Source organism: Xenopus laevis, chromosome 3S, assembly GCF_017654675.1.
Source record: "Xenopus laevis strain J_2021 chromosome 3S, Xenopus_laevis_v10.1, whole genome shotgun sequence".
Taxonomy (NCBI): Eukaryota; Metazoa; Chordata; class Amphibia; order Anura; family Pipidae; genus Xenopus; species Xenopus laevis.
Genome location: NC_054376.1, coordinates 97865295 through 97892551, shown reverse-complemented (window position 1 = coordinate 97892551; position 27257 = coordinate 97865295). Strand labels below are relative to the sequence as shown.

The 27257-nt window shown below is 37.3% G+C and overlaps 1 protein-coding gene across 2 annotated transcripts; it reads left to right on the top strand.

The window, feature by feature from the left end:
• Nucleotides 1-481: 481 nt before the first annotated feature.
• Nucleotides 482-23274, top strand: nt5dc3.S (5'-nucleotidase domain containing 3). 2 transcript variants are annotated; one of them, XM_018254261.2, is made up of 14 exons: nucleotides 482-761; nucleotides 4744-4931; nucleotides 5426-5500; nucleotides 6688-6743; nucleotides 7634-7724; nucleotides 8408-8545; nucleotides 13778-13838; nucleotides 14251-14353; nucleotides 15364-15465; nucleotides 16036-16117; nucleotides 16609-16695; nucleotides 18240-18380; nucleotides 21121-21185; nucleotides 21786-23274. In XM_018254261.2, exons 1-14 carry the CDS (start codon nucleotides 551-553, stop codon nucleotides 22045-22047), a joined length of 1662 nt encoding a protein of 553 aa, XP_018109750.1. In that variant the 5' UTR covers nucleotides 482-550; the 3' UTR covers nucleotides 22048-23274.
• Nucleotides 23275-27257: the final 3983 nt, after the last annotated feature.

Here is a 27257-nt window from a genome sequence, read left to right as displayed (position 1 = left end):
TACCGGCTAGGCCGGTAAAATACTGGCCGGGTGGCAACCCTAGTTACACCCCACATTTGAAATGTGGAATGAGTCATAAAATGAAGGCAAATAATTAAAAAACGATTTTAAAAAAATGAAGACCAATCGAAAAGTTGTTTAGAACTGACCATACTATAATATACTAAACGTTAACTTAAGTTTGAACCACCCCTGTCATAGATAAAAACCCATGAGAAAAAAAAATGACTAATATGTTTAGCTGACATTACATTTGGCACATTGTCGCAAGTAAGTGCTTCAAATGTAGTTTGCTCACTGCAATGACATCCCTGGAATTGGTATTGCACAAAACCCTTCATAAACAAACCCGCCCCTGTCACCTAATCTGCACTAGACACTGCTCTAGCCAACACGTCACAGGCCCGCGTGCTACGCCACGCCCCTCAGCCCTGATACTGACAGGGATACCCTCGGCAGGCTCCGCCTTCCTACGTTGATGTCACCAGGAAGGGACTGCACAGCAGCCTATATAAAGTGCCAAGCTCGTTACTAGCTAGCAGACTACGCCATGACTTCGGCCGTACCCTTGTTAAGCCAGTGGTGTAGGGCGACTCTCACTGCCAGGAAGAAGCTGACTCAAATCGCAGAGTCCGCTTCCTGCAAAGGCGTCTGGTGGCAATGTGTACGCTCTGTGGCTGCCTTTTCAAATGGACCGGAGTCGGGCGACATGCGGGGTTACTTGAATTCTAACTACAAGGAGGTGAAGCGGAGCATCAATGGTGAGAGGGAGATAGTGAATACGAGCTGTGAGCTGGGGGAGGGGGGTTTATTCAGCCATTGAGACCTGTCACCAGCTTGAACCCTGGAGAAACAAGAATTGCAGCATATTATAAAGGCAATACTCTCTGCTTCAGCTCGGGTTCAGTTCATAAGCACTCTTTTCTAATTAGAAAGTATTTGGACACCCGCAGGCACAATATAACAGTGGTTGCTGCCTGTGCCATTTGACTTGTGACACTGTCGCACTTATTGGTGCATCTGGCGCATCTCAACAGCGTCCCTATAACCTGTCCTACTCACTCTCAGGCTCCCTTGTTGTTGTTGCTTTAGCACAAGCCTCTCTGCCTATTGCCACATAATTAAAAGTTAGTTTTAAATGTAATTATAACAGGAAGCCAATATTTGCTCATCCCTGTTCTCTAGAAATAATGTAACTGGATTCCATTCTCCCTCAGCTGCTTTCTGCTACATTGTTTCAGGAGTCAGAACCTGCAGAGAACAGTCACTTTGAAGGCATTTACATCTTCCAGTTAATGTTTATTAGAATTATTGTTTATCTCATTCAACTATTTTTGGGTGGAGGACGTTTAAGGCAATTCCACTACCTTTCTTGTGTAAAAAAAACAAAAACAAAACGGACAAAGAAAAGTATATTTTACACAAAGAAAGAAAGTATATTTTAGAAATGTGCTGCTCAAAAATGTATTTATTTTCCCCTAGGGGTAAATGCCATTGTTACTATGGTTGGTTGGGTTATTTTAGGTGATAGAACGGTCAGAAAACAGATTTGCAGGCTGTAAGTGACAAAGTGGCATAAACATGGGAACCACAGATTCATGGGAAGATAAAAAGTTAGTTAAAGGGGAACTCTGGCTTCCAAACCAAAATTAGATAAAGAGGCCCTCAACAGAGAAACCCATAATATGCCAATCACAGTTACCTTTTTCTTCAAAAAGTATGAATAAATGCCATGTTTAACAGTTCTTCTCTTTCTGCATCATTTGAAATCCTGGCAGGGAAGGAGGGACTAAACCCAGATGTTACAAATTGTAACAGCTTCTCCACAGCTTACAGACATCATACAGGAACTACATAAACCACAATGCATTGCACTGTGATGTTCCTTATTGAAATCACGTGCCCAGGGAATTGTGGGGTTTGGAGGATGCAGGCTGAGGACATCTGGCTGTTGATACAAAGTAACAGTAGTCAGCCAGCTCAGCAAAGTAGTCAGACAGATCAGCAGGGGGCTAGGCTTAGGGAACTGTTCCAAACCATTAAAAATCATGAAAAGTCTGCATATTTTTCAATTGATGCATATTGCAAAGTTGCTTGAAATTATGTCTACTTTTCAAAAAGCTTAAGTTATGTTTGTGTGGACTTCCCCTTTAATATATATAACTTGCAAGTGTCTAGGCCTGTGATCCCCAACCAGTGGCTCACAAGCAACATGTTGCTCCTAGTGGCCTCAAAGCATGTGCTCCATTTTTTAATTTCTGACTTGAAGGCAAGTCTTGGAAGCATAAAGACCACGCTGTAACCAAAAGACTGTATCCAATTACATCCCTTATTGGCTACCCCCAAGGAACTTTTTCATACTTGTGTTGCTCCCCAACTTTCTATTTATATTTAAATGTGGCTCATGGTTATAAAGCTTGAGGACCCATGCTCTAAGCTGTTCTTAATATTAACTGGCTAAAGCTGCCAGATTTCCAGCAGAGTTAGAGAAATATTTACGGAGGCCATTTAAAAAGCTCTTCTCAAAGAACCTTCTTGCTGTAAGTGGGCAAAAATACAAGGGATTTGGATAAGCCTCATGTTTCCCAAGTGAGTGAGTCATAATCATTTTATAGACTTGTCCAGACCTGAAAACCACTTCAGTACAAAACTGAATTTGAAAAGCACCTGAAATAAGATTACTCAAAATCAATATGCTGCAACGGGTAGTGTGGGGTGCTAATATGTACTTGCCATCCCCTCTACATCAACTTCAAGTAACAAAGCATCATGTGCTATTTTACTCATGTGCTGTCCCTGAGTAATCCACTTCTAGCTAAACATATTGATCCAAGTGGTGGTCATTGTTGGCCTACTAGTCGGCATGGATGGCCACCTTTGAGCAAGATAGTGTTTTTAAGGAATCCATAGAACCATTCATATGACATCATGATTGTCTAAAACCCAGTCAGTTATGTGTGTTAGTGTTTCACTGACCCACTGCATTGAGAAATTAGTCATTATATTGGTCATATTGGTGTGTACTAAATTTATTTAGCCGTTCAGAATGGCCAAAGTGTCATACAACTGCTATACAACAAGTGAAAATAGAGCATTTGTGTTGTTTCACACGTAGTAAATAGATTCTGTGTAGGAGGCAAACACATCTAAAGGTTGCCACATACCATGGTATTTAATTGTTTTGATGATGTGTGTATAACTAACTGATCATAACCACAAGGACGGAAAGATCACATACAGGGTATTCTTCGCATATTATTGGGTATTTACTACCCATATATAATACAGCTATACTTGGGCTGTTAAGATTGCGCACAAGCACCTTGCCTCAATCCAGTGACTTCATAGTTGCTGGCTTTATATCAATAATGGAGAGTAACAATAATAACCGTAGTAACAAGGAAACCACTTGTTTGGGTAATCTGTTTCTCTGGAATGCATACTTTTTATGAGTAAAACTATTCAAGAGCCTTTACTTTATCCTTTATTTGAACAGATTGTGTCTTAGGAAATGCTTCCTTTAATAGCTGTACATTTCTAGAGGCAGGAAACAATTCTGATCAGCGCTCAATCTGTTCACACTTCTCTTTATTTCCATCAAGAAGAGGATAATGGTATATTTAATAGTTTCACTCCCTTCTCATTGTGGTAATTCTAGCATCAGGGTTTTACTCATCTTTGTTTTATTGCCCGTATTACATTTCAGGAATTATATTTACAGGTTTAAAGGGCAAGTTAAAGTCAAGCTGAAGTGAGCTGCACATTAAACTGTTTTAAGCTTTTCCCTGTGCGGGACATGTGTACGCGTCTGCTTCCCAATTACAATTTCAGGTTGACCCATGCTTCTGATGCTAACCCTGGAAGTGACCTTATGTATGTTTTATACATGAAAGTATACATCCAGCTCTCTCACAAACAAGCAGGCCATTCATTTAACTTTAAAAGGAATAACCACCCAAAATGTTTGTTGCATAATAACAACAAAATTGTAACTTTAAGTTGCTTTCCACTATATATTAAATAAACATTTTAATTGTTTTAAAGTTATTTGTAAATCTTATTGCTGTTGAAAGCAGTATCTAACCATGCATATTCTCTGCATTCCTCGTTCTGACTTATGAGTTTTTTTAATCAGTGAGTGTAAACTTTTCTACATTTTGGTGAACAGTATATTTTCTTGAAGGGGATACTCCATTATTTACATTAATTACACATATCAAATTATGTTAGTTATTTGTAAATAAAATTGCTATTAAAAATGGTTCCTGTCCGTTGCTATATTTTTCGAGACCACAGAAACAATAATTTGGAAATCAAACGCTACTACAGCCAAGATCCTATTTCCCACAATGCCTTGTAAAATATTGTTACTCTCCTTCAGGGTTGTAAGGAAATATGACAATCAAAGTCTTGACTGGAGAGCTGAATGCTGATACAATGCTACAATGAAATGAGAAGCCAGGGAAAGGAGAGAAGGGAATTCTTTTAATTATAATAGCATTTATAAATAACTTTATAATCTTTGAAAATGTTGACTTATTGTTAATTGGATAGTTTCATAAAATTAAATTTCCTGGCACAAAATCAGTTTTTGGCTAGATATCCCCTCCGAACAGACAGGTAGTCTTGTAAAATGTAATGTTTTTAAGGCACCACTAAATAAAAGGCATATTTACAGTGTACAGGTACAGCTAAAATATTGTTTTTATTGTCTGTTGTTCTATACTTTTTACCTGGATAAAGAAGAACTCGACCCTTCCATTTCAAGCAATTTGCTGAATCCAGATGCCATTTTTGCCAACAATGAAATGAGCCTGGAGGACATAGAGGTTTATGGCTTTGATTATGATTATACCTTGGCTTTCTACTCTAAACACCTTCATACATTAATTTTCAACACAGCTAGAGATATTCTAATCAATGAGCATCGGGTAAGTTAATATTCTTCAATAGTTTTAGCATTTAGTTAAATGTTCATAGACAAGTAAAAAAATGTAATATAATTTTGATTCACTTCAAATTCATGAGATCCACCCATGAAGCAAGAGGCAAAAAACAGAATTAAAACTAAAGGTTTGCTTATGCAGAAATAGCTAGTGTGTCTTGAATGTAACACATGAGTTTAGTTGCAGTTTGAATTTGTTTTGAATATATAACAACTTTTTTTAAATAGTTGTGACTGCAATATTTATTTGGAATTCCACTGACTCATTAAAAAGCTGTTATTTGTTGATTTAACTACAATTCTGAAAATGGTTAACTTCCTACATTCCTCTTTCCAGGGCAATAAATAGGTCACAGGTCTGAAACTATACTTTGCTTAGAAGGTTTTAAGCTGTTAATTATCTGTGGGGAAAGATTTAGATTTCTTAAATCTTATTGGAAGTGTATTAACTGCAACTATTTTTTTTTTAAATCCTTTTAGTATCCTAAAGAAATACAGAGGTATGAATATGACCCAAATTTTGCAATACGTGGTCTTCATTATGATGTTCATAAGGTAAGTGTAAATCATATATTTCTGTTTTTAATGAACAAGTGACATTTGTGTCCTTACACTAAATATAATGGAGAATAACTTTGAAATTGCTGTCGCCACACATAAATTGTTTAGAACAGAAAGAGAAAAAAAAAATCACAGTACCTATTTTAAGTGTCCATGTGCTAGAAAGTTGTGTTTTGACACCAGAGAAAATGAAACGTATCCCCCTGAAAAGTGCTATAAGAAGGTGAAAAGGGATATATTAAATCGGTAAGAAGAGGTTAGACTTCTAAATTAATAAATTTCTAAATTACACTGTTTACACTGCAAATAATTCACTATATAATATAAAATTTAATTCATGAATCAGCAAGTGTATTTTTTTTAGCTGTAATATTGGTGTGTAGGCAGCCATCTCAGGTCATTTTGCCTAGTCATGTGCTTTCAGAAAGAGCCAACACTTTAGGATGGACTTGCTTTCTGGCAGGCTGTTTCTCCTACTCAATGTAACTGAATGTGATGCAGTGGGACTTGGCTGTTCTCTTGTGTTAGGGAGCTGCTATCTTGTTACCTTCTCATTGTTCTGTTGTTAGGCTGCTGGGGGGGGGTAAGGGAGGGGGATGATTTCACTCCAACTTGCAGTACAGCAGTAAAGTGACTGAAGTTTATCAGAGTCACAAGACTTGGGGCAGTTGGGAAACTGACAATATGTCTAGCCCCATGTCAGATTTTAAAATTAAAATTAAATAGAAATAAATCTGTTTGCTCTTTTGAGAAATGGATTAATGTGCAGAAGTCTGCTGGAGCAGCACTATTACTAGGGGTACGCAGAAGAGGCACGTGCCTAAGGCACTAAGGCAGAGGGTTGCCAGCACGCACCTCTTTTGAAGCTTTCCCCTAGTTCTGACCCATCTGCGGCTGCAGTTTCTGCTGAATGACGATCGTGCACTATTCCATGCATGCGCATTTGCGTGGCACCGGCGCTTCCGCACATGTGAACTCACACAGGCTCGGCACTGCCGCGCATGTGCAGTGGTCCATTACAGTGAACTTTTATTGATAGAAATAAAACAGATGTAAAATTTGAATTCTTTAAAATCAGGTGCTTATTTATGTTTATTTAATGTGTTCAGGCTAAATGTATATTTTACCCAACACTTTAGCTCATTATAATAATTCGCCATATATTTTTGTTTATCTTTAAGGCCTTGTTAATGAAGATTGATTCATTTCATTACATTCAATTAGGAACAGTGTATCGGTGAGTCCATTGTTATTTGAATTCCAAAAAATTAATTTTATATAATTTTTTAATTATCTTGAATCTGCTCAAAGAACCTTATAGTTAATGAATGATTAGTTCTGTGTTTTAAATACTTATGTAAGTTCAGGGCATCAGCTGTTGTAGAACTACAACTACCAGTATGGCCTTCACTCTTTGTCCATTGGAAGGATGTTGGGAGTTTTAATCCATGGACCTTGATTAAGAACAGTTTCAGTAATAGAACAAAGTAATAGTTGTATTGTTTTTACCTATGGTGTTGTGAGTGAGACATTGCATAGTAGGAATGAAGGCAGAAACATGATTTCTCTCAGTTTCATTAAATTACTTTTCCCCTGCTTAATAAGAGCTTACAGTTGAGCAGTTTTTTTTTTTGGGAGGGCTCCATTCTACTTAGTTGGCTGTGCACTTTGCATACAGGAGGCCCAAGATTGCTAATAGTCTATTAACCCAATGAGTAGTATTTGCCTAATAAGTACCGATGTGGCCTCTGCTTTAGTTACATAGGTTATAAAATAGCTTAATCAAGCAGGACTCTTATAAGAAAATAAACATGTCTCTGTAAGGTTTATGGGTGTATGAGGAACCTATACACTCGATCTGATCGACTTGTGCCCAGTTTTTAATTTTCACTGATGCATTTTGGCCAGGAGAGTAGGCGAGCACATATACCAACAAGTATAATATTGTCTTGAAAGTTGATCAAATTGTATTAAAAATTAGGATGTTGTGGCCACCTTTATAATATGGCAATCTTACTACTGAATGACAATCATAAGTTCAGCACTACTAGGAAACATTTTATCATAGTGGTTGTTATTTTTATTATAGTGTGTGGAAGTAATTTAATGTTTGCATTATCTCAACAGAGGATTAAATGTTGTACCAGACTCAGAAGTCATTGAAATGTATGAAGGATCCCATGTTCCTCTGGAACAGATGAGCGACTTTTATGGAAAGGTATCAGACATCATTAGTATATTCAGACTAAATGCTTTTGAATCCACCCTGATCATGATGGCAAAATTTGCCCACTTTAGCTCTTGGGATACACCACATGGCACCTACTTGGTATTGCCTCCTATATTTCAATGTATAATCTATATTTAATCTCAAAGTAGGGTAATGCTAGGGGTTTTAATGTTATGTATTTGCTTCAGAGGCTTGCTAGCCATATCCCTACTTGAGGATCACAAATTGCTTATCCAATATCCAATAACTGGCAAAGGTATGTAAGAAAGCATATCCTTTTATGTGAATGCTTGTTTTCCCACTACCAGAGTGCAGGCTCTATTAGACTGTACCTCCATTGGGAGAAACAATTTTGCTCTGATAGGTACCCTTTAAATGTATAGCATTATGCTGTTTAATTATAATTTAACTTCTGGGCTCTATCATAGGTGTGCTGAGAGTTTATGTTTAACTGCAGGCACATATTCAGACCAATAAAATGTATGTATAGAATTTTAAATATATAGCTCCACATTAATTGGTATGGATTCATTTTTAAGTGTTTCCCTAGGTTAAAAAATGGTATATTTAGCTTTGGGCTTAACTTGTTCATATCTGGTTGAACTGGTTGCTGTTGGCTCTCTTGACTCTGAAATGAGGTTTATGCATTCTACTTGGTTTTCTTTCTTCAGAGCTCAGAAGGAAACACCATGAAGCAGTTCATGGATATATTCTCATTGCCAGAGATGACTCTTCTGTGTTGTGTTAATGAATACTTTCTGAAAAACAACATTGATTATGAGCCAGTGCACCTGTACAAAGATGTGAAGGTATGCTAGTGTACGTTTTCCTGCTCGTTACCAGTCACATATGACCTTGGAAGATGACCTTGTTAAACTACCTTATGTTAACTGCACAAAAGTAGGATTTAAGAAGGCACCAATTGGGGCTCTATTAGTTTTTTCCATAGGTGTAGGTATTGCTTTTGGTACAAAAAATGAAAGACAAGATGTTTAATATGTTGAGGGCACACAGGGTGTACAGAGGGTATCTCAACAAAGAACAAATACAGGCGGAGAGAATCCGATCTGTTCCTCTCCACTTCTGTGTGAAGCTCCACTGACAGGCACAGCATTGCCCTAAGTGCAACTACATGGAGCACTCATGGAGTGCTCATTGCAGAATCAAACTCAGAAACCCCAAGCTGGAGGCTGATACATCTTATTATCCATAGCAATAAAGGATTCAAAATAAATAATAGTGTTTGTGTGAAATAAAAGTTTAATTTGATTATTTGTTTTATGTAGTGGCCTTTCAGTGAAGCTACACACAGTTAAGGTGGCCATACACGGAGAGATCCGCTCGTTTGGTGATGTCGCCAAAGGAGCGTATCTCTCCCCGATATGCCCACCTTGAGGTGGGCAATATCGGGCTGATCCGACCGTGGGCCCTAGGGCCCAACGATTGGATCCTAACGGTGGCTTTACGGGCGGTCGGCTCGCCGGACTGCATCAACGAACAGATGCGGCCGCGATCCGACTGTATTTTTAGTCCCATCCGATCGAGATCTGCCCGACTTTCGGCCAGATCTCGATCGGGGAAGCCCGTCTGGGGGCCCCATACACGGACCAATAAGCTGCCGACTCTATCTGTCGGCAGCTTTTATCGGCCCGTGTATGGCCATCTTTACACAGATATTAGCGGATCTGCTTCTCTCCGCCTGTGTAATGTAGGTAAACTGTACACCCAGTGTGCCCTCAGCCTTAGTTATGTAACTTGAGATATTTACTCTGGTTATGTGTAGTGACCCATCTAATTTATTTTTCTTTTTCCTACCTTAAATAACTTCACAGCTTTATCATTGTCACAGTTTTATAAAGCAGAATCAAATTGCAATCACTTACAGCATATATTTCTAATGCAGCTTCAAAAGTAATATGGTATAGTGTTCATAACAGAACATGCAAGCTCTAACATGGCAAATCAACAACAATAAATGAAAATGTATACAATTGGGTGGGAGATAGATGTGGTGTTTTTACTCCTGTGTAAACAATGGGGACAACTCACAGCTCAGGTTGCAGGATTTGTTTCCTTGGACCCCCATCTTCCAGATGCGCACTGATCCACAATCACACACAGGGATATGGTTGAAAGGTTTATCTGTAGAACACAGTTACTCGAAATAACATGCAGGCATATACAGTATATCTCTTCACAGTCTCTCTTAGGTGAGTGCTTTTTATAGTCACACAAATGATCAGTAGTTGTTTCCAACAAATAATCATTTAGTGCATACCCACAACCTTCAGGATGAGTGTTTACCCCAGAGGTAGCATTGCCTGCCTTTGGTGCACAATGATCCCCACTGTACTTTCTCCAGCAAGTGTGCAGCCCAAAGAGACACGTGGGACCTTCCCCTTTTATAAAATAGAACAGTGCCATCTACTGGCCAGTCACTGAACTGCCAGCACAATACTTTTATACAGGAAAAGGACGACCCAAGCTAGCTGACTAAAGTTATACCCAGGGGAGAAAAGAACCTAAAAGGTTAGCAAAAACGTTACCCTCTTGCACAAGCAAATAAATTCATCTGTTTGGGATGCTGGTGTCTTTAGAACATAAATAAAACAGATGCAAATGTCTTGGACTACATAGCCTTCAGGGACTGCTATAGAAACACCGCATTTATACTGACACTAAACATATACATATGTGCTGATGCACGGCATGGATGGTTGATGTAGAGGATGCCACCTTTTTTGACGTAAATTTATTAAGAGAACAGCACCTTATTCTTGTCATAGTGTCTGTCAAGTCTAAGGGGAATGTCACCCGTTATCCCCAATAGGCCAAGAAATAGTGTTAGCTTGAGGCACTTAAACTGTCAGGAATCTGATTGTAAGCATTAATGGGGCAAGAACTGTCATGTATAATGTCTATTAGGTGCTGCAGAATGTTAATGCTATATAAAAAAAATGGTTATGGGATAATCAAATTTTTTAAAAAGCATTTCCTTTTTATCTGTATTAATAAAACAGTAACATAGTAACATAGTAAGTAAAGTTGAAAAAGACACATGTCATCGAGTTCAACCTTTTTTTTTTTATTAACTACCTGCTAGTTGATCCAGAGGAAGGCAAAAAAAACCCATCTGAAGCCTCTCCAATTTGCCTAAAAGGGGGAAAAATTCCTTCCTGACTCCAAAATGGCAATCGGACTAGTCCCTGGATCAACTTGGACTATGAGCTATTTCCCATAACCCTGTATTCCCTCACTTGCTATAAAGCTATCCAACCCCTTTTTAAAGCTATCTAATGTATCAGCCTGTACCACTGATTCAGGGAGAGAATTCCACATCTTCACAGCTCTCACTGTAAAATAGCTCTCAGCTCTCACTTGTACATAATCCAAACTAAGATATAATTAATCCTTATTGGAATCAAAACCAGCCTATTGGGTTTATTTAATGTTTACATGATTTTCTAGTAGACTTAAGGTATGAAGAACCAAATTACAGAAAGATCCGTTATCCAGAAAACCTCAGGTCCCGAGCATTCTGGACAACAGGTCCCATACCTGTAATACCAATACTCTGCCCATCTTTGCTTTTAAGTGTAGCTTGCTTCTCTGAAAAGGTGCTAGTGGGCTCAAGCCTTATTACAGATGCAGGGTTTTAACAGGGCAACACACACACACACACACACACGGTTAGTAACAGCACTCACGCTTAAGTGAATATGGATGTGGTGCTCGTCCTTCGGGATACTCCGGTTAGCTTCCCATAATATGTACAGACGAAAGGATGGACAGCACTCACTATTAATGCTTAAATTCTGTATTGAAAGATAAAAACTTCACATCACCATATATGTGCACATATCATTCGGCGACGTTTCGAGCCATCTTGGCCCTTTCTCAAGCCATGTGTATCAATGGTATAAAGATATAGTCCGTATTCATAATGGAATATAAAGTCCAGAGAAGGAAGTGACATATAATGTATTTTTCACACATAGTGCAGGGCTTCCACCCCATAACCTGAATGGAATCAAATATAATTAATACATATTTAATATAATTGCAGCGATTTTCACACATACACATAATTTACAAAAAATATAACAAATTAACTATAAGAATAAATACAAATCATAATCTTTATTAAGACCGTGAGGGTGAAGTGTGTTTAATTTATTGATCCACCACACCTCCTGCTGTTTCAATCTTAGCTCTCGATCCTCCCCTCTTTTCAGTGGAGGTACAGTTTCCAGCACCATGAATCGTAGCTGGTCACTTGTGTGTCCATGCTCCAGAAAATGCCTAGATAGTGGCAATGCTAGATTACCTGATTTGATTGTTGATTTATGTTGGGAAATCCGTGACTTTACTTTCTGCACGGTTTCCCCAACATACAATTTATTACACTGGCATACGATCACGTAGACCACATACTGTGACAAACAAGTATGGTAGCTCCTAATTTGAATTGTCTCACCAGTATCAGGATGTACAAAGTTCTTTCCTCGGATTACATGTTTGCATTGTACACAATTTAAACACTGATACATACCCGTATTTCTAGTGCCCAAAAATTTATTAGTGCCAGTGTCTTCCTTAGATGTCTTGGTTCTAGATAACACTGAACCAATTGTTTTGCCCCTTTTATACGAGGTCAAAGGAGGTAAGGCAAACTCTCTTATTGTGGGATATGCTCTACGTAGTATGTACCAGTGTTTACGTAAAATCACATTAATCTTGTTACTCATTGGTCCATATTCGCTAACAAAAGTGGTCCTCGGTTCCCTAGTTCTCCTTGTTTTTTTACTTTTGACTATTTTCTCTGCTCTTTCAAGATATATATATATATATATATATATATATATATATATATATATACATATACACAGTAGTAAAGGGACCCGCACTCCAAGTTTTATGTGAAAAAAAGTACTGAATTTTATTCACACATGCATATCCAACGTTTCGGTCCACACTGGGACCTTTCTCAAGGACAAATAGCAGGTGCATCAACAAGTGTTTAAATCCCTTTTGAAATTGGCGCCAAGCATGACGTCATAGGCAAGAAAAAAATCCCACAAGAAGCAAACAGTACATTCGTATAGTGTTTGTTAACAAAAAAAGCGTAATACATACATTTCACCACTAGGTGTCACCTTCGTGCTGATGGTGGCAGTGTTCATTTGTGACAAATGTGTCCATTTAAAAAACATTTAGTATCCATTCAAGTGCTTCTGAATGATCTGCAAAATTATACAAATGTATCTACATGTTACTTATTTTAAGGCAAATATAGAAACATCATAGTATCATTTACAATGGTAATGCATAGCTGCTGCATTTACATATTTAAAAAATTTTTTAAAATTTTTTGTCAAGATGACATCATTAACAATCAATTAATGCAAATGAGTGTCCTAATACATTCAAGTGAACAATGTGTTTCAATTCCAAATCTGGTCTCTAGGTGTCAGCATTGTACCAATTTCGCCATTTTTCTTTTTATAATAATGCCTGTGATTTCCTTTTTTGTGAGGAATTTCGCATAATCATATGTGAATGTATTAGGACACTCATTTGCATTAATTGTTTGTTAATGATGTCATCTTGACACCCACTTTTTTTGTATTTAAACACCCACATGATCACTTGCACTTATCCTTGATAAAGGCCCTAATGTGGGCGGAAACGTTGGACACATGAGTGATGTTGAAATAAACCTTTTTTGATTGAAGATTTGGTGTGCTGGTCCACTTTTAACATTGTATACTCTGATTGACCAAGCACCCACTTTCGACCAACAAGGAAGGAGTGCAGGTACTTTGTGAATGTCTATATATTTACATATATATATAAAATAGTTATATAGTTATAGCTTTGATGGTCTTTTACACTGTTGTTTACATGATTACATCACTGTTTTTCTGTGCATGTACATGTATTTTCACAATGCAATGTGAATTAGGTTCTCTACAACAGGTTCTAGTATATTATAGTATAACAGTAGATGGACAAACTGGTCATTTTATTTTTTTTACCAGGAAGCCATAAGAGATGTTCATGTAAAAGGAATATTGTACAGAGCTGTTGAAGCTGATATCGGTGAGTTAGGAGCAGTTTTCGATTGATTATTTTAGAATTTTTGTTACTAAGTTCTCTTGCTGTTTATTGTTAATCTATAATTAACAAACGTGTTTTTTAATGTGTGATTAAAGATAATATGAACATTTGATTAGAGAAGCACTAAACCCTTCTTTTCTGGGTTAGGCGGAATCCTTGGTTACAGATTTGGCCGAATACCAAACTGAATCCTAACCCTTGTGCGGGGTTTAAATTGCTGACACACGAGCATAAAAAAGCTGATGTGTGCGTGAAGCGCATGGCAATTATTTTTCCATTATATGGTTGATTTGTGCACCTACAATTTGCAATCATAAATGACCCATATAGACTAGCTCACACAAATACAACTCTAGTTTGTCTGAAATGATGTTTCTTGTCTTTTGCATTTTAGAAAGGTATATTTGCTATGGAGAAAGAACCCAAGCCGTTTTGTCAAAATTGTCAAATCATGGGAAGAAAATGTTTCTAATCACAAATAGCCCCAGCAGTTTTGTGTAAGTAATTTTATATTGATAAGTAGTGATATGTCTTTATAATAGGGATGTATATTTTAATATCCTCTGATTATTCTGTAACCATTTGTAAAAGGAACACCATCTCCCAGTCATATTAGGTATAGTGAAGTTGCAAAATTAAATATACATTTCTTGTTGAAACGTTTTGTTTTTGATGTCCTATTGATTACTAGGCAGAGAAGAACATTTAGATAATAGTAATAATTATATTCGTCACAAGCGAGAAAGTGACTCAAACACTTCTAACATATTTTGCGATGATTCATTGCCATGTCTCTAATATGATTTCATTTACAATCAGCCAGTCAGTAATTTTGCCTGTAGCAAAGGAGTCCTATAGAGCTGCAGAAACTTTGTAGCTTCTGACTTTGTTGGATGTTGTTTGATCTTTTATTGGTGCCTTTTATGTCCCCTCCCCTTATATGAGGGAGCTACAATGTAATTGTAAAGACCAAACACTGTAAGTAATGGAAACTTACAGAAATTTGCAACAATTGATAATAGAAATTTCTAGAATTGGAACTAGAAAAATATGCATTAGTGCTAAAAGCTCAGCCCTGTCTTTAGATGTTTCTTACAGTTTTGTAAGCAAAACCTATGTGGTATAATAGGAGACTATCGGGGAATGTAATAAAAGTCGCAAAGTGCAAAACATTTCGCACCAATAAGAATAAAAATCCACATCTTGCAATGTAATATGGTCCCTAAACTGTTATTACATTGCGAATTTTAATTGCGCATTGCAAATTTTAATTGCGCACTCTTAAGTGCTTGAAGGTGTTGTAATCTTTTGGAGCAAACATAACGACTTTTTCAGTAAGAAGTTTTACTACATTGACTGCGCATTGGCGCAAACTATAAAATTCGGAAACGGTCTTCCACTGTCACACCAGTTTTCTATCATCTTTCATTTCATGGCACGGGGGGGGGGGGGGGATAGAATCAGTAATAAAAGTATTAATGCTACTGTATATTTTATGATCTTTCAGGAACAAAGGAATGAATTTCATTGTAGGTAAAGACTGGCGGGATCTCTTTGATGTGGTTATTGTTCAAGCTGACAAACCTAATTTCTTCAATGACAAGAGAAGGTGAGTTTTCCTGAGTATTCAGTATTTAACCATAAATATCATGAGTAGTGATGGCCAAATGTGACCCGTTTAGATCAAAAATTCTTAAAATTGATTTCACCCATTGGTAACTGGGCATCATTTTTGTGGCGAAACTTGGCAAACAAATTCTCAAATTCAAAGAGAACTTGCAGTTTTGCTGTCAGTTGACCTGTGACTCTAATGTTTGTATTTTCTTGAGCAGAGTTTCTTTTAAAATTATTTTTTAAATTGCTTATGGTGACACAGAATACATAACCCAGTGTTCATTTTAGTAGATAAAATACTTGGCTCCTTGTACTTCCATCTTGGCATTACTGATTGCAGATACAGTTACTTAGATAGACTTTTCTAATCTGTATATAGACTTTCTAAGCAGCTAACACTTCAAAAGTAGCCTTGAAAAATTGATTTACTATGTTACATAAAAACAATAATACGATTTTATTAACAAATATATTGCTCTTGTGTAAATATGTTTTTTCCTTTGTTTGTAGTGATGATAATACTTTTGTCTATCATTAAATGGCATCTTTCTTCTCCACAATTTAGGCCCTTCCGTAAGGTTGCAGAAAGAGGAATTCTGTTGTGGGATAAAATTCACCATCTTGAAAAAGGTCAAACCTACAAGCAGGTATGACGGTCCTTTGTTGTACCAGATTTTGATACACATTATTAGTAGTGTATTGTCAAATGCTTGCATCCCTCCATAATCCTGTTTAAAATCATATCTGAGATAACCATTGCTAATAATTAAAAGATGTGTGGATTGTATTTATTTGCAGAGTAACGTCAGACGAAGGGGTGTGCCCCCAAAACGTTACTCTGCAAATAAACACGCAGGGCTTGGCCCGCTTGCATTAAGTCCTGAGTGCCGGTAAATTTCTTCTTTATCCAAGTGCAATTTTGGGTGCCGAACCCTTTTTTTTACTGAGCACTGGACTAGTATACTTTGTGAGGTCAGGGTGTGCTGGTGGTCTTTTTATTTGGATTGTATTTATAGCATACATATGCCTTGTCTCTGTTATTGGTTGTGTTATTAGAAATAGATTTATTTACTGATGACATTTTTTTTTTTGCATGTATTTTTTACTATGGTTTATGTTATTTTTGTTTCCTTTCCAGGGTAATTTGTTTGAATTTCTTAAGCTCACTGGATGGAGAGGGTCAAAGGTTTTGTACTTTGGAGATCATATATACAGTGATTTAGCGGTAAGAGACTCTTATTATTATTATTATTATTATTATTATATAAAACCAGCATAATGCACAGCACTGTAATGTTAAGATACATATTTTAATCTTTATTTTCTTAATAGTTAACTCTTATTAGCTGACAATGGAAAATTATGCTAATTTTGATTTGATATTGTTCTATGCAGGCCCCGTACATTAAAGAATGTTTGTGGCATAAAGTGCCATTTTCACTCCTGTTCTGCTGGCCATGTCCCCATTGAAATTGACCTGTGTTATCTCTTCTTCTTCTGTCATGTAATTGGATAACATTTTACATAACATTTTTGGGTTGTGACAGATAAGCTTTGTGGGCCACATGTTCTAGAAATAGTGGCTGTAGTGGTGCGCGGGTCAACAAAAATCCGACTTGCTGCCTGGAGGGGAATCTGGGCATAGTAAGGTTGGAGGCAGGGTGGATGCATGGGGTAAGTTCAACCCAAACCTGCCTGTGGCCAGGGCCAGATTTCTTGTAGTGTCGCCCTGCGGCCAGCCCTTACTGTATTTTAGAGCTTTCCTGGATATCTGTATCTATTAAATAATTCATATTTTTATTTTGTTTTTCAAATGCATGTTTCCGGTATATGTAAAAATGATTAGTAGAACTTACTGCAGTGATTTCACTGATGGGATGACTGGGATACAATAAGTATGAAAAGATATTAAGATCATATTTAAAAAAATATTTGCTTATGTCTGAGATTCCTTATTCCACTTTTCTACTTCTGCCCCCAGTTCTTACCTAGCTATCGACAGCTTGCCGAGATCATTGGGGCCAATTTTCAGTTTGATGTTCATACCAGCAATTACATAGGGGTGTTATTTACTAAACTCTGAATGCCAAAAACCTGTGTTTGTTTACTATAAAATCTAAATTTCTAGAGTAAAAAGAAAAATTACAAATTTTTCGGAATTTATTTTACCTCGAGGATGGAAAAAGTCCAAATCCGAAAATCCGGCATCTCAAACCTGCCTAGGTTGCATATAAGTCAACTGGAGAAGTTCCAAAGATTTTTTTGATCTGCACAGGGTTTCGTGCAATAATCCAACGTTTTTGTATTTTTTCACAGATTTTTTTTCTGCAAAATTTTTTTCGGGAAAGTGTATTAATAAATTAGCTGAAAAAACCCATGCAGATTTGGTCTGAGTTTTTTTCAGGAAATATTGAGATAAATTCGGACTTTGATAAATAACCCCCATACTGTTTGGAGGAATTGAGCCCCAAGCACTGCTTATAAGCGAGAAATGTAAGCAACTATGATCTTTCCAAGCTGCCATTAGAAAGATAAGAGAATTCAGGGGAGACTCTGGAAAAAATATGTTTAAAGTGGTAGGGGAAAATCATCATATAAAGAAAACATCTCTTTTAACATATACTAGTTATGCTATGTGCATTTTACATTATTAATACTTACCCTTTAACATTTAATAGAAAATTGATTTAATGGTAACACTATTATGCAAGTCATGGGTGGATATTTTTATAGTTCAAAGTAAAAAAAAAAATTGTTAATTTTAAACAGGATCTGACCCTAAAGCATGGATGGAGGACAGGTGCCATTATCCCAGAGTTAAAATCAGAGATTGAAATCATGAACACTTCTCATTACATTAAAACCATGGCTTGGCTTCAAGGTCTAACTGGCCTGCTTGAACGGATGCAGGTACTTGTTGCCTTTTACTTGTGCTTGGAGTGGGGGAAAATGTTTATGTTACTAGTATAGTATGTGTGTGTTTTCCAAAGATGTTTCATTGCTGATGTGTAAGGAAAGGCTGGGGAACTCCTAGTAGCACTGTACTTGTGTCATACGAGAGCATTTTAATGTTACTGAACATTGTTGGAGTCGGTGTGTTACTGCTTGAGCTTATTAGAGCTTATTAGATATAATGGTTAATTACTGTACAGAGCAGCAGTGGGAGCCTCCACATAAAGCTGTGAAAAAGGGAAAGAGTGTAATGTCTCAATCCTTAGTGTATTTCATTCCAAACTAGAGAAATACACCAGCAGTAAAGCAAAGCCTAGAACACAATGACTACACAATGCTCACTCATTTGCCTTATAATGCCTTAAAGGGTTGATTCACCTTTAAGTTAACTTTTAGCATGTTATATAATGGCCTATTTTTTTTTAATTATTTGCCTTTTTTCTGGCTTTTTCCAGCTTTCAAATGGGGGTCACTGACCCAATTTAAAAGATAAATGCTCTTTAAGGCTACACATTTAGGGGCAGATTCACTAAGGGTCGAATTTCGAAGTAAAAAATACTTCGAAATTCGACCCTCGAATTGAAATCCTTCGACTTCGAATATCGAAGTCGAAGGATTTAGCGCTAATCCTTCGATCGATCGATCGAAGGATTTTTCGTTCGATCGAACGATTAAATCCTTCGAATCGAACGATTCGAAGGATTTGAATCCAACGATCGAACGAAAATCCTTCGATCAAAAAAAGGTTAGCAAGCCTATGGGGACCTTCCCCATAGGCTAACATTGACTTCGGTAGGTTTTACCTGCCGAAGTAGGGGGTCGAAGTTTTTTTTAAAGGGCAAGTACTTCGACTATCGAATGGTCGAATAGTCGAACGATTTTTCGTTCGATTCGTTCGATTTCGTTCGAATTCGAACGAATTTAACCAATTCGATGGTCGAAGTACCAAAAAAATACTTCGAAATTCGAAGTATTTTTCATTCGAATCCTTCACTCGAGCTTAGTGAATCTGCCCCCTATTGTTACTGTTTACTTTTTATTACTTGTGTTTCTATTTAGCCCCCCTCCTATTCATATTCTAGGCTCTTATTCAAATACATGCATAGTTGCTAGGGTAATTTGGACCCTAGCAACCAGATTGCTGAATTTGCAAACTGGAGAGCTGCTGAATAAAAAGCAAAATAACTCAAAAACAACAAATGATAAAAATGAAAACCAATTGCAAATTGTCTCAGAATATCACGCTCTACATCATAATTAAAAATTAACGCAAAGGTAAACAACCCCCTTTTAAGCGTAAATATTTATTATTAAGGACATAAAATGTAATTGCTCACAGCTAAAGCCGCTTCTTTCATTTACTACTATTCAGTGTAACCTCATTTAACTATTTAAGTGTAACTGTTGGATATTGATCTTTGCCATGCCACATACATACAGGCAACAAGCAGTACAGGTAAAAGGAGGCAGAAATCAAGGGGGGTCATTTATCAAGACTGGGAAAATTTGCCATAGGCAGCTACCCATGACAACTAATTAAATTGTTGCATTAAATGTTCTACCTGCAGCTGCCTGAAAAAAGCAAAGCACTGATTGGTTGATATTGGTTACTGCCCACGGGCAAATTTGCCCAGTATTGCTAAATGAGCCCCAAGGTGTTAAAGGAGAAGGAAAGGCTTGGTGCACTTTGGGGTTATACCAGTGAGCACCACGGAACATTCTTCTTCCTCCTTCTTTGCGCGGCTGCGCATGAGCAGTAGAATGAAAAACCGAACTTTAACTAAAAAGTCGGCTATTTCGTTCAATTGCGCATGCGTTTGCCCCGGGAAATATGAAGAAAGAAGAAGCCGGAAGTGAATCACTCCATGGTGCTCACTGGTATAAACGCAGTGCAGTTTTCTGCAAGGAGCACTGGCCTGGGGTTTCAGGTAAGTCAATACAATCACTTGGGGGTGCATAACTTTTGGCACCCCCAAGTGCTGCAAGCCTTTCCTTCTCCTTTAAGAACATCTCATTTTAAAAAGTGTTCCATACTTCACCCTGGATGTCTGTGAAAATATAGAGGATATGTGGTATTGCTTCAGTTTTTCACTTAAACATGAGGGAAGAATAATATGTCATCTTACCCTCATTACTACAGACTATCTTCCCAACAAAAGAAGAACCTGATCATATGTCTTGATTAGACAGATTAGATTGTGATACATAGAGGTTTGTACATAATTCACTTTATACAAAAGTGTAACACAAAAGTGGATGCTTAAGACCTCTGATATAGAAATTCCTAAGGTTCATCTTTATACAATAACATAAAGTAAAGGTGGCCATAGATGCAAAGATCCAATCGTTTGAATCCTCGAATGATCAGACTTCCCCATCTCCCGACCTGCCACTAACCATTCAGATCAAATAAAGTAGTAAAAGAACAGATCAGCCAATGTTCTGCCCCTGACAGCAATCGTACGAAAGTTATGTCCGACCAAAGCTAGTGACAGTCTCCCACTGTAAATCGTATGATCGGCAATACATGCAGAGAAATTATCAGCAGCCGACAAATCTTTTCTCATGCATTTAATTATACTAGCATTTCCTTTTATAAATGTATGACCTGCTTCAGAGTCAAAGAAGAAACAACCGTTGCTATTTCCTATGTCGTTGCTGCTCTTGCAGCTCTAACCACACGTGTGTTCCCCACTAGGTGTACAGGGATGCGGAATCACAGATGGTCCTACAAGACTGGATCAAAGAAAGACAAGAGACGAGGTTGGGTTGCACAAAGTCTTGTGTACAGAAACAGATTGCATATTCTAATAATGCAGTATTTATGGGGCACTTGTTCAGCTGTGAAATACTTCTTTAAAAGGGAGTGCAATTTCCTAATGATATTTAAGCTTTATTTTAGGTAAATTAAAAAAAATTTAGGTTATCCAGATAAGGGCCCTTTCCATAATTGAAATTAACATAATTTTGAAAATAAAACTTTCAAAAATTAGTTAAACCCAATAGGGTTGTTTTGCCTCCAATAATGATATTTTAGTTGGGACCGTTTTGTTATTACAGAGAAAATGGAAATGATTTAAAAATTGGAGTATTTTTATTAAAATAGAGCCTGTGGAAGATGGCCTTTCAGTAACTCGGAGCTTTCTGGATAATGGGTTTCTGGATAATAAATCCCTTACCTCTAGTTGCTTAGTGCTTGGATTTGTAGTTTTGTCAGTGGAGATGATAAAAATTTTCCTTCTGACTTCTCTTTTTTTTTTAAAAGACCGATACCAAATGATTCCTTTCTAGCTAGTGTGTCTTTCTGTCATTGCTGAAACTGTAACCGTGTGACAAAGGGTTTTTTTCCTTTGTTTTCCACAGAGATTTGACAAAAACCATGTTCAACCGACAGTTTGGAAGCATATTCAGGACTGACCATAATCCAACCTATTTCTTGAGGCGCTTGTCCCGCTTTGCTGATATTTATATGGAATCTTTAAGTTCCCTTTTGAATTATGACCTGCACCACACTTTCTATCCTAAGAGGACTCCACTACAACATGAACTTCCTGTGTGTTCGGAGCAGCAGTACGCGAACACATTCAGGATCCCTCTTGGCAGGGAAACGGCTCCGATAAAGTGATTCTCATAGAAGGATGCACTATGGTCTGCACACTAAACTAAGGATGTTTTTTTCCTGCCTTCTCTTGTGTCTTTCTTTATTTAAACTGTCGGGTTGATGCTTTATCGCATTACATTCTCAGCTGTTCAACTGGAACGTTGTTGAGCACAGTGGCCTGTATTGAACGACCAGAGAACCCTTCATGAACATTATGGCATGCTGATTCAACTTAGTTTGTGTAAACAGTAAGTTTTTGAGAAATGTTTGAGCCATTCATTGTGCTTTGTATATTGCACTGTATAGCACTTGTATGTCTGCAAAACCTATTGTGTTTTGTTTTAATTTTTTCTCCTATTTATACAACAGACTTTGTTGTGTATTTTAATACTTCCCAATGCAACACTAGCTTTCAATGTGCTTTATTATGTTTGTTGAATGTATGTATTTTTTTTTTTAATGATGGTTTTACTTCCTCAGATCATAACATTTATACATTTCCCAATCTAAAAATAAATGCATGGATGGTTAGTGCTATACAGGTAACTCTAATCATGATCATTGCTTTCTTTTGTCTTGAGTCACTCCTAGACAGTCCTTTATGCCCTTTTTTTAAAAAAAATAATTTATCACTATCACCCCTCCCTGCCCCCATACACAGTTTTATGCATTTTTTTCCTTCTGTGCTAAGGACATACACATTTTGTACTGTTGCAGTGTATAAATGAAACCAAATTTCATTTTTTTTAAGCCTGTTGTGTTTATCATGAGCTATACAGTGAGCATCAGTGCAGTCTAAAGCTGACCATAGACGCAAAGATCCAATCGTACGAATCCTCGAACGATCGGACTTCCCCATCTCCTGACCTGCCACTAACCATTCAGATCAAATAAAGTAGAAAAGAATCAGCCATTGTTCTGCCTGACAGCAATCGTACGAAAGTTATATCCGACCAAAGCTGGTGACAGTCTCCCACTGAAAATCGTACGATCGGCAATACATGCAGAGATATTACCCGCAGCCGACAGAAATCTTTTAACCTGTCCGATCGACCAAACGACCGATTCTCCGCCAGACGAAAAATGACGGGACCCTCCACACACGGTCCGAAAATCGTACGAATCCTCGATTCGTAAGATCAGATCTTTGCATCTATGGCCATCTTAAGGCAAATAGCAGTAAGTTGTATTTATTTGTCTGTACCATTCAATTGAAGACAAACCTGTAATTAAATTATCAGTTCAAAGTGATCCTGTTTAGGTTTTGTTGACTTTATGACAGTGGCACACACACAGTGATCCTTGGTCATATTTTAAGTGGCATTTGCATGGCAAGAAGGGTACACAAGGGTCCCCTGCCCCACAGTTAAGCCTTACTGTATCTCTTGGAATGTAGGAGGTAACCCACATAATCAAGGAAAGAGCATGCAAACTAGCTGTAGTGAGTGCCCTGGCTGGAAACAGAGGACCCAACGCTGCAAGGCAGCAACTTTAACCACTGCACAACTGTACATAATGAGTAAATGAGAGCAATCCTGAGGGGTAAAAAACGACTTTATATTTTCCAACTGCTTACAACTCACAGGCAACTACTGTATTATGTTAGGTAAATTGAATGGCTGTGATCATGTCCTTACATAAAGAGATACTGGCACCAGAAATTAAGCTCTTTCTTACATCTATCACAATATTGCCTTTGAAAGTAACTTGTAACTGTGCCATAAAGTATTTGCACAATTCTTTTACATTACCTGTCTGAGTCCGTTAGCATTAGAATCTCTAACTGACAGGCTGAGATGGGACAGTCAGGTTAGCAAAAAAGTCAGGGTTAGAAACTTTAACTAACAATCACTTAGATAAACAAACCTCTCAGCAAAAATGATCAACATGACCTATAGGTAACTTTTAATATACATTCATATTTTTAAGTCGTTTTTTAGTGTCAGTATCACTTTAAAGGAATTGTTCAGTTTAAAAATAAAAACTGGGTTAATATATAGGTTTTGCAAAATAACAAATGTTTGCTATAGTTAGTTAGCCAAAAATGTAAAGTATAAAGGCTGGAGTGATTGGATGTCTAACATAATAGCCAGAACACTACTACCAGGCAGTAACCAGTCAGTGACTTGAGGGGGGGGCACATGGGTCAAAACTGTTACTTTTGAATCTGAGCTGAATGCTGAGGATCAATTACAAACTCACTGAACAGTTATGTCCCATGTGACCCCCTTCAAGTCACTGACTAACTCAGAGTTAGAGAGCTGAAAAGCAGGAAGTAGTGTTCAGGCTATTATGTTACACATCCAGTCACTCCAGCCTTTATACATTACATTTTTGGCTAACTAACTATATTAGAAACATTTTTATATTTTGCACTGAACTTTTTCGTCCTGTTGTCATTTATGGCTGAAATTCTAGCTATCACAGTCCTGGAGTCTATATAAACATCTGATGCAGCTAGTCCTTCCCGAGCTCTGCTCCAGTGGTGGGAAAGAAAATGGGAGCAAGATCAACAAGAGGCTCAGAGCAGTTATTTGCACTGAGAAATATTCTAGTGTTTCCTGTACAGAGATATCACCACCACTACAGAACTCTTTCTTTCTTGGTTTGTCTGTATTACAATTTATGTAATTTTATGAACACATGCACGCCACCAATGGTTTTATTTACAAATACCTTGTTATTTATTTTTAACTAGAAATGTTTTGTTACAATCTGGAGAGTAAGGAAATCAACAAAAAGAATCCTGATTACAGAAAAAAAAGTTATTCATTGTTATTAAACTATAATTGGAGGATTGTAATTATCTGCTTGTAAACACCTAAACACACATACAAAAGGTGGTAACAGAGAGATGACACCAGTTCTAAACTGTATAAACCCTGTTGAGAAACTGGATTATTATTGTTGACCTAAAACCAACATATGAACAAAGTATACAAAATACCATCAAGGAATTGCTGCCCAGTTAGAAAATGGTTTCTGTACTGAAATTAGATTATCTCATTTAAGAGGTGGCTCTACTTTTTTTGGCATTAATGATCCTTCAATCCGAGTTGATCCAGAGTTAGATTTTATTTGCTGTTGTGGCTGTTGCTGTAAACTATTTCTGTATCCAGTGTTTGACGTGGATTAAGAGACTCTCCTTATCCATCTGAAGTGAGGCAACAGATGTTAGTTTGCACCAGTTATGGGTATGGAAGCAACAGATTCTTCTGCTGGGCATCTGACACACTTCTCTAAGTCGTTATGTTCAGATATCTTACAGATATTGTTGTATATATCCTGTAGTGTCATTTGGTATGGCCACCAAAGCTCACAAGCTGTTGTTCATCAGAGTCCTTAAAGGGCATGTAAAGGAAAAAAAATAAAATCCCATTTTAACTTTCTTTAAAGAAAAAGAAACCTACAATATACTTTAATTAAAAAATGTGTACTGTTTTTATAAGAAACCTGACTGTATGCAGTGAAATCCTCCCTTCATTTACTGCTGTGCATATGAATTGTCAGACGGTCCCTAACTGCTGAGCAGGGAAACAATCATACTTATGAAAAACAGGGGGAGCCCCCACCTTACTTACCAGCCATGCAGAACTCAAGCAGCGTTGTATATGACGATCCCTAAGCAGCCCAGACCACACTGAGCATGTGCACAGTCTTGCAAAGTTGTTTAACAAAGTTACAAGATGGTGACCCCCTGTGGCCAACTTCAAAAGCATAAATTATTTGTTTGATTAGGCTTGTGGTGCAGTAAGTTCATGTTTATATTTAGTATACAAAATACAGCATTTCTAGCATTATTCTATTTTAGACTTTACATGCCCTTTAAAGGGAAACAAAATAGTGTTAATGTATACATTAAACCCTGCTCAGCTGTTCTGCCACATTTTCATAAGGTGCACTTTCCCTTGGATCTTAAGATCTGCAAACTAACTAGCAGATTATCAGGCCCATATTAAAACAAGTTTTTGCATACAAGATACCCATCATGCTAAAAAAAAAAAAAAAAGCCTGCTGTTATTATGAGGGTGGTCATGTTCCATACTTTCTGAGAGAAAGTTACTAGAATTAGGCAGTTTTCTGCTTTGCCATTTTGATAAATGCTTCTTAAATTGCTAGGCCATTTTATTGCTTATGACTAGGGGTGCACTGAATTCAGGATTCAGCCTTTTTCAGCAGGATTCGGATTTGGTCGAATCCTTCTGCCCGGCCGAACCGAATCCAAATCCTAAATTGCATATGCAAATTAGGGGTGGGGAGGGAAATCACATGACTTTTTGTCACAAAACAAGGAAGTAAAAATGTTTTCCCCTTCTCACCCCTAATTTACATATGCAAATTAGGATTTGGTTCGGTATTCAGCAGAATCTTTCGCAAAGGATTCAGGGGGTTCGGCCGAATCCAAAATTGGTGATTCAGAACATCCCTACTTATGACTGCATTAAATTGACCTTTTTGCTAGCATCTCCTTTGTAGGGTTGTTTTTAAGACTAACTTATTTGGTATTCATTCTGACTGGGACTTAAAGGGGTACTTCACTTTTAAGCAAACTGTTTTTATTTCTTGTGGTTTTTGAATATTTTACTTTTTGTTCAGCAGATCTCTAGAACTTTTGACAACTATCTGGTGCTCAGAGAGCAATAGTTTTTGAAATGACATGGTCAGTGACCCCCTCCCCCCATTTAAAAGCTGGAATGAGGCAGAAGAATAAGGCAAATATTTAAACACCTGTAAAAAAATTAAAGACCAGTTGAATAGTTGCTAGGAATAGGTCATTCTATAATATTCTGTAATATTATATTCTAATATATATATATCAATTAAATGTATAACCTGATATGAACCACCAATTTAGCATGTTTAGCAAGTTTCCCATCCCTGATATAAAGTTCTTCTGTACCACTGGCTTAAGGATAAACCTGAAAAGTGAGCCTGCTTAAAGCATGCACTTTGTACATTTCTGCTGTACAGTACACATCGTACATGATATGAACAGTGAGGCATGACAACATTGTGACTTGTTGGCAGAGACGCTATTACCATGAACCCTGTAAGCAGGAAATTTAATAGTTGTAACTTTAAATAGAATATCCATCCAAACATTACTAACAGCACTTGCACTAATCCTAATGCTAATCCAAGTATGGGCACCGAGTGCAGAATCATTTATACAAACATTTCAAGCAAAGTAAGCAACCCCCTCTGAGAAACCAAGCTAATTTCAGGTTACTAAT

Coding starts and splice junctions, on each gene's coding strand:
- nt5dc3.S (XM_018254261.2), top strand. CDS start 551: ATGACTTCGGCCGTACCCTTGTTAAGCCAGTGGTGTAGGGCGACTCTC. Junction 5,501..6,687: donor TTCATTATGATGTTCATAAG/GTAAGTGTAAAT, acceptor TTTATCTTTAAG/GCCTTGTTAATGAAGATTGA. Junction 14,354..15,363: donor AATAGCCCCAGCAGTTTTGT/GTAAGTAATTTT, acceptor ATGATCTTTCAG/GAACAAAGGAATGAATTTCA.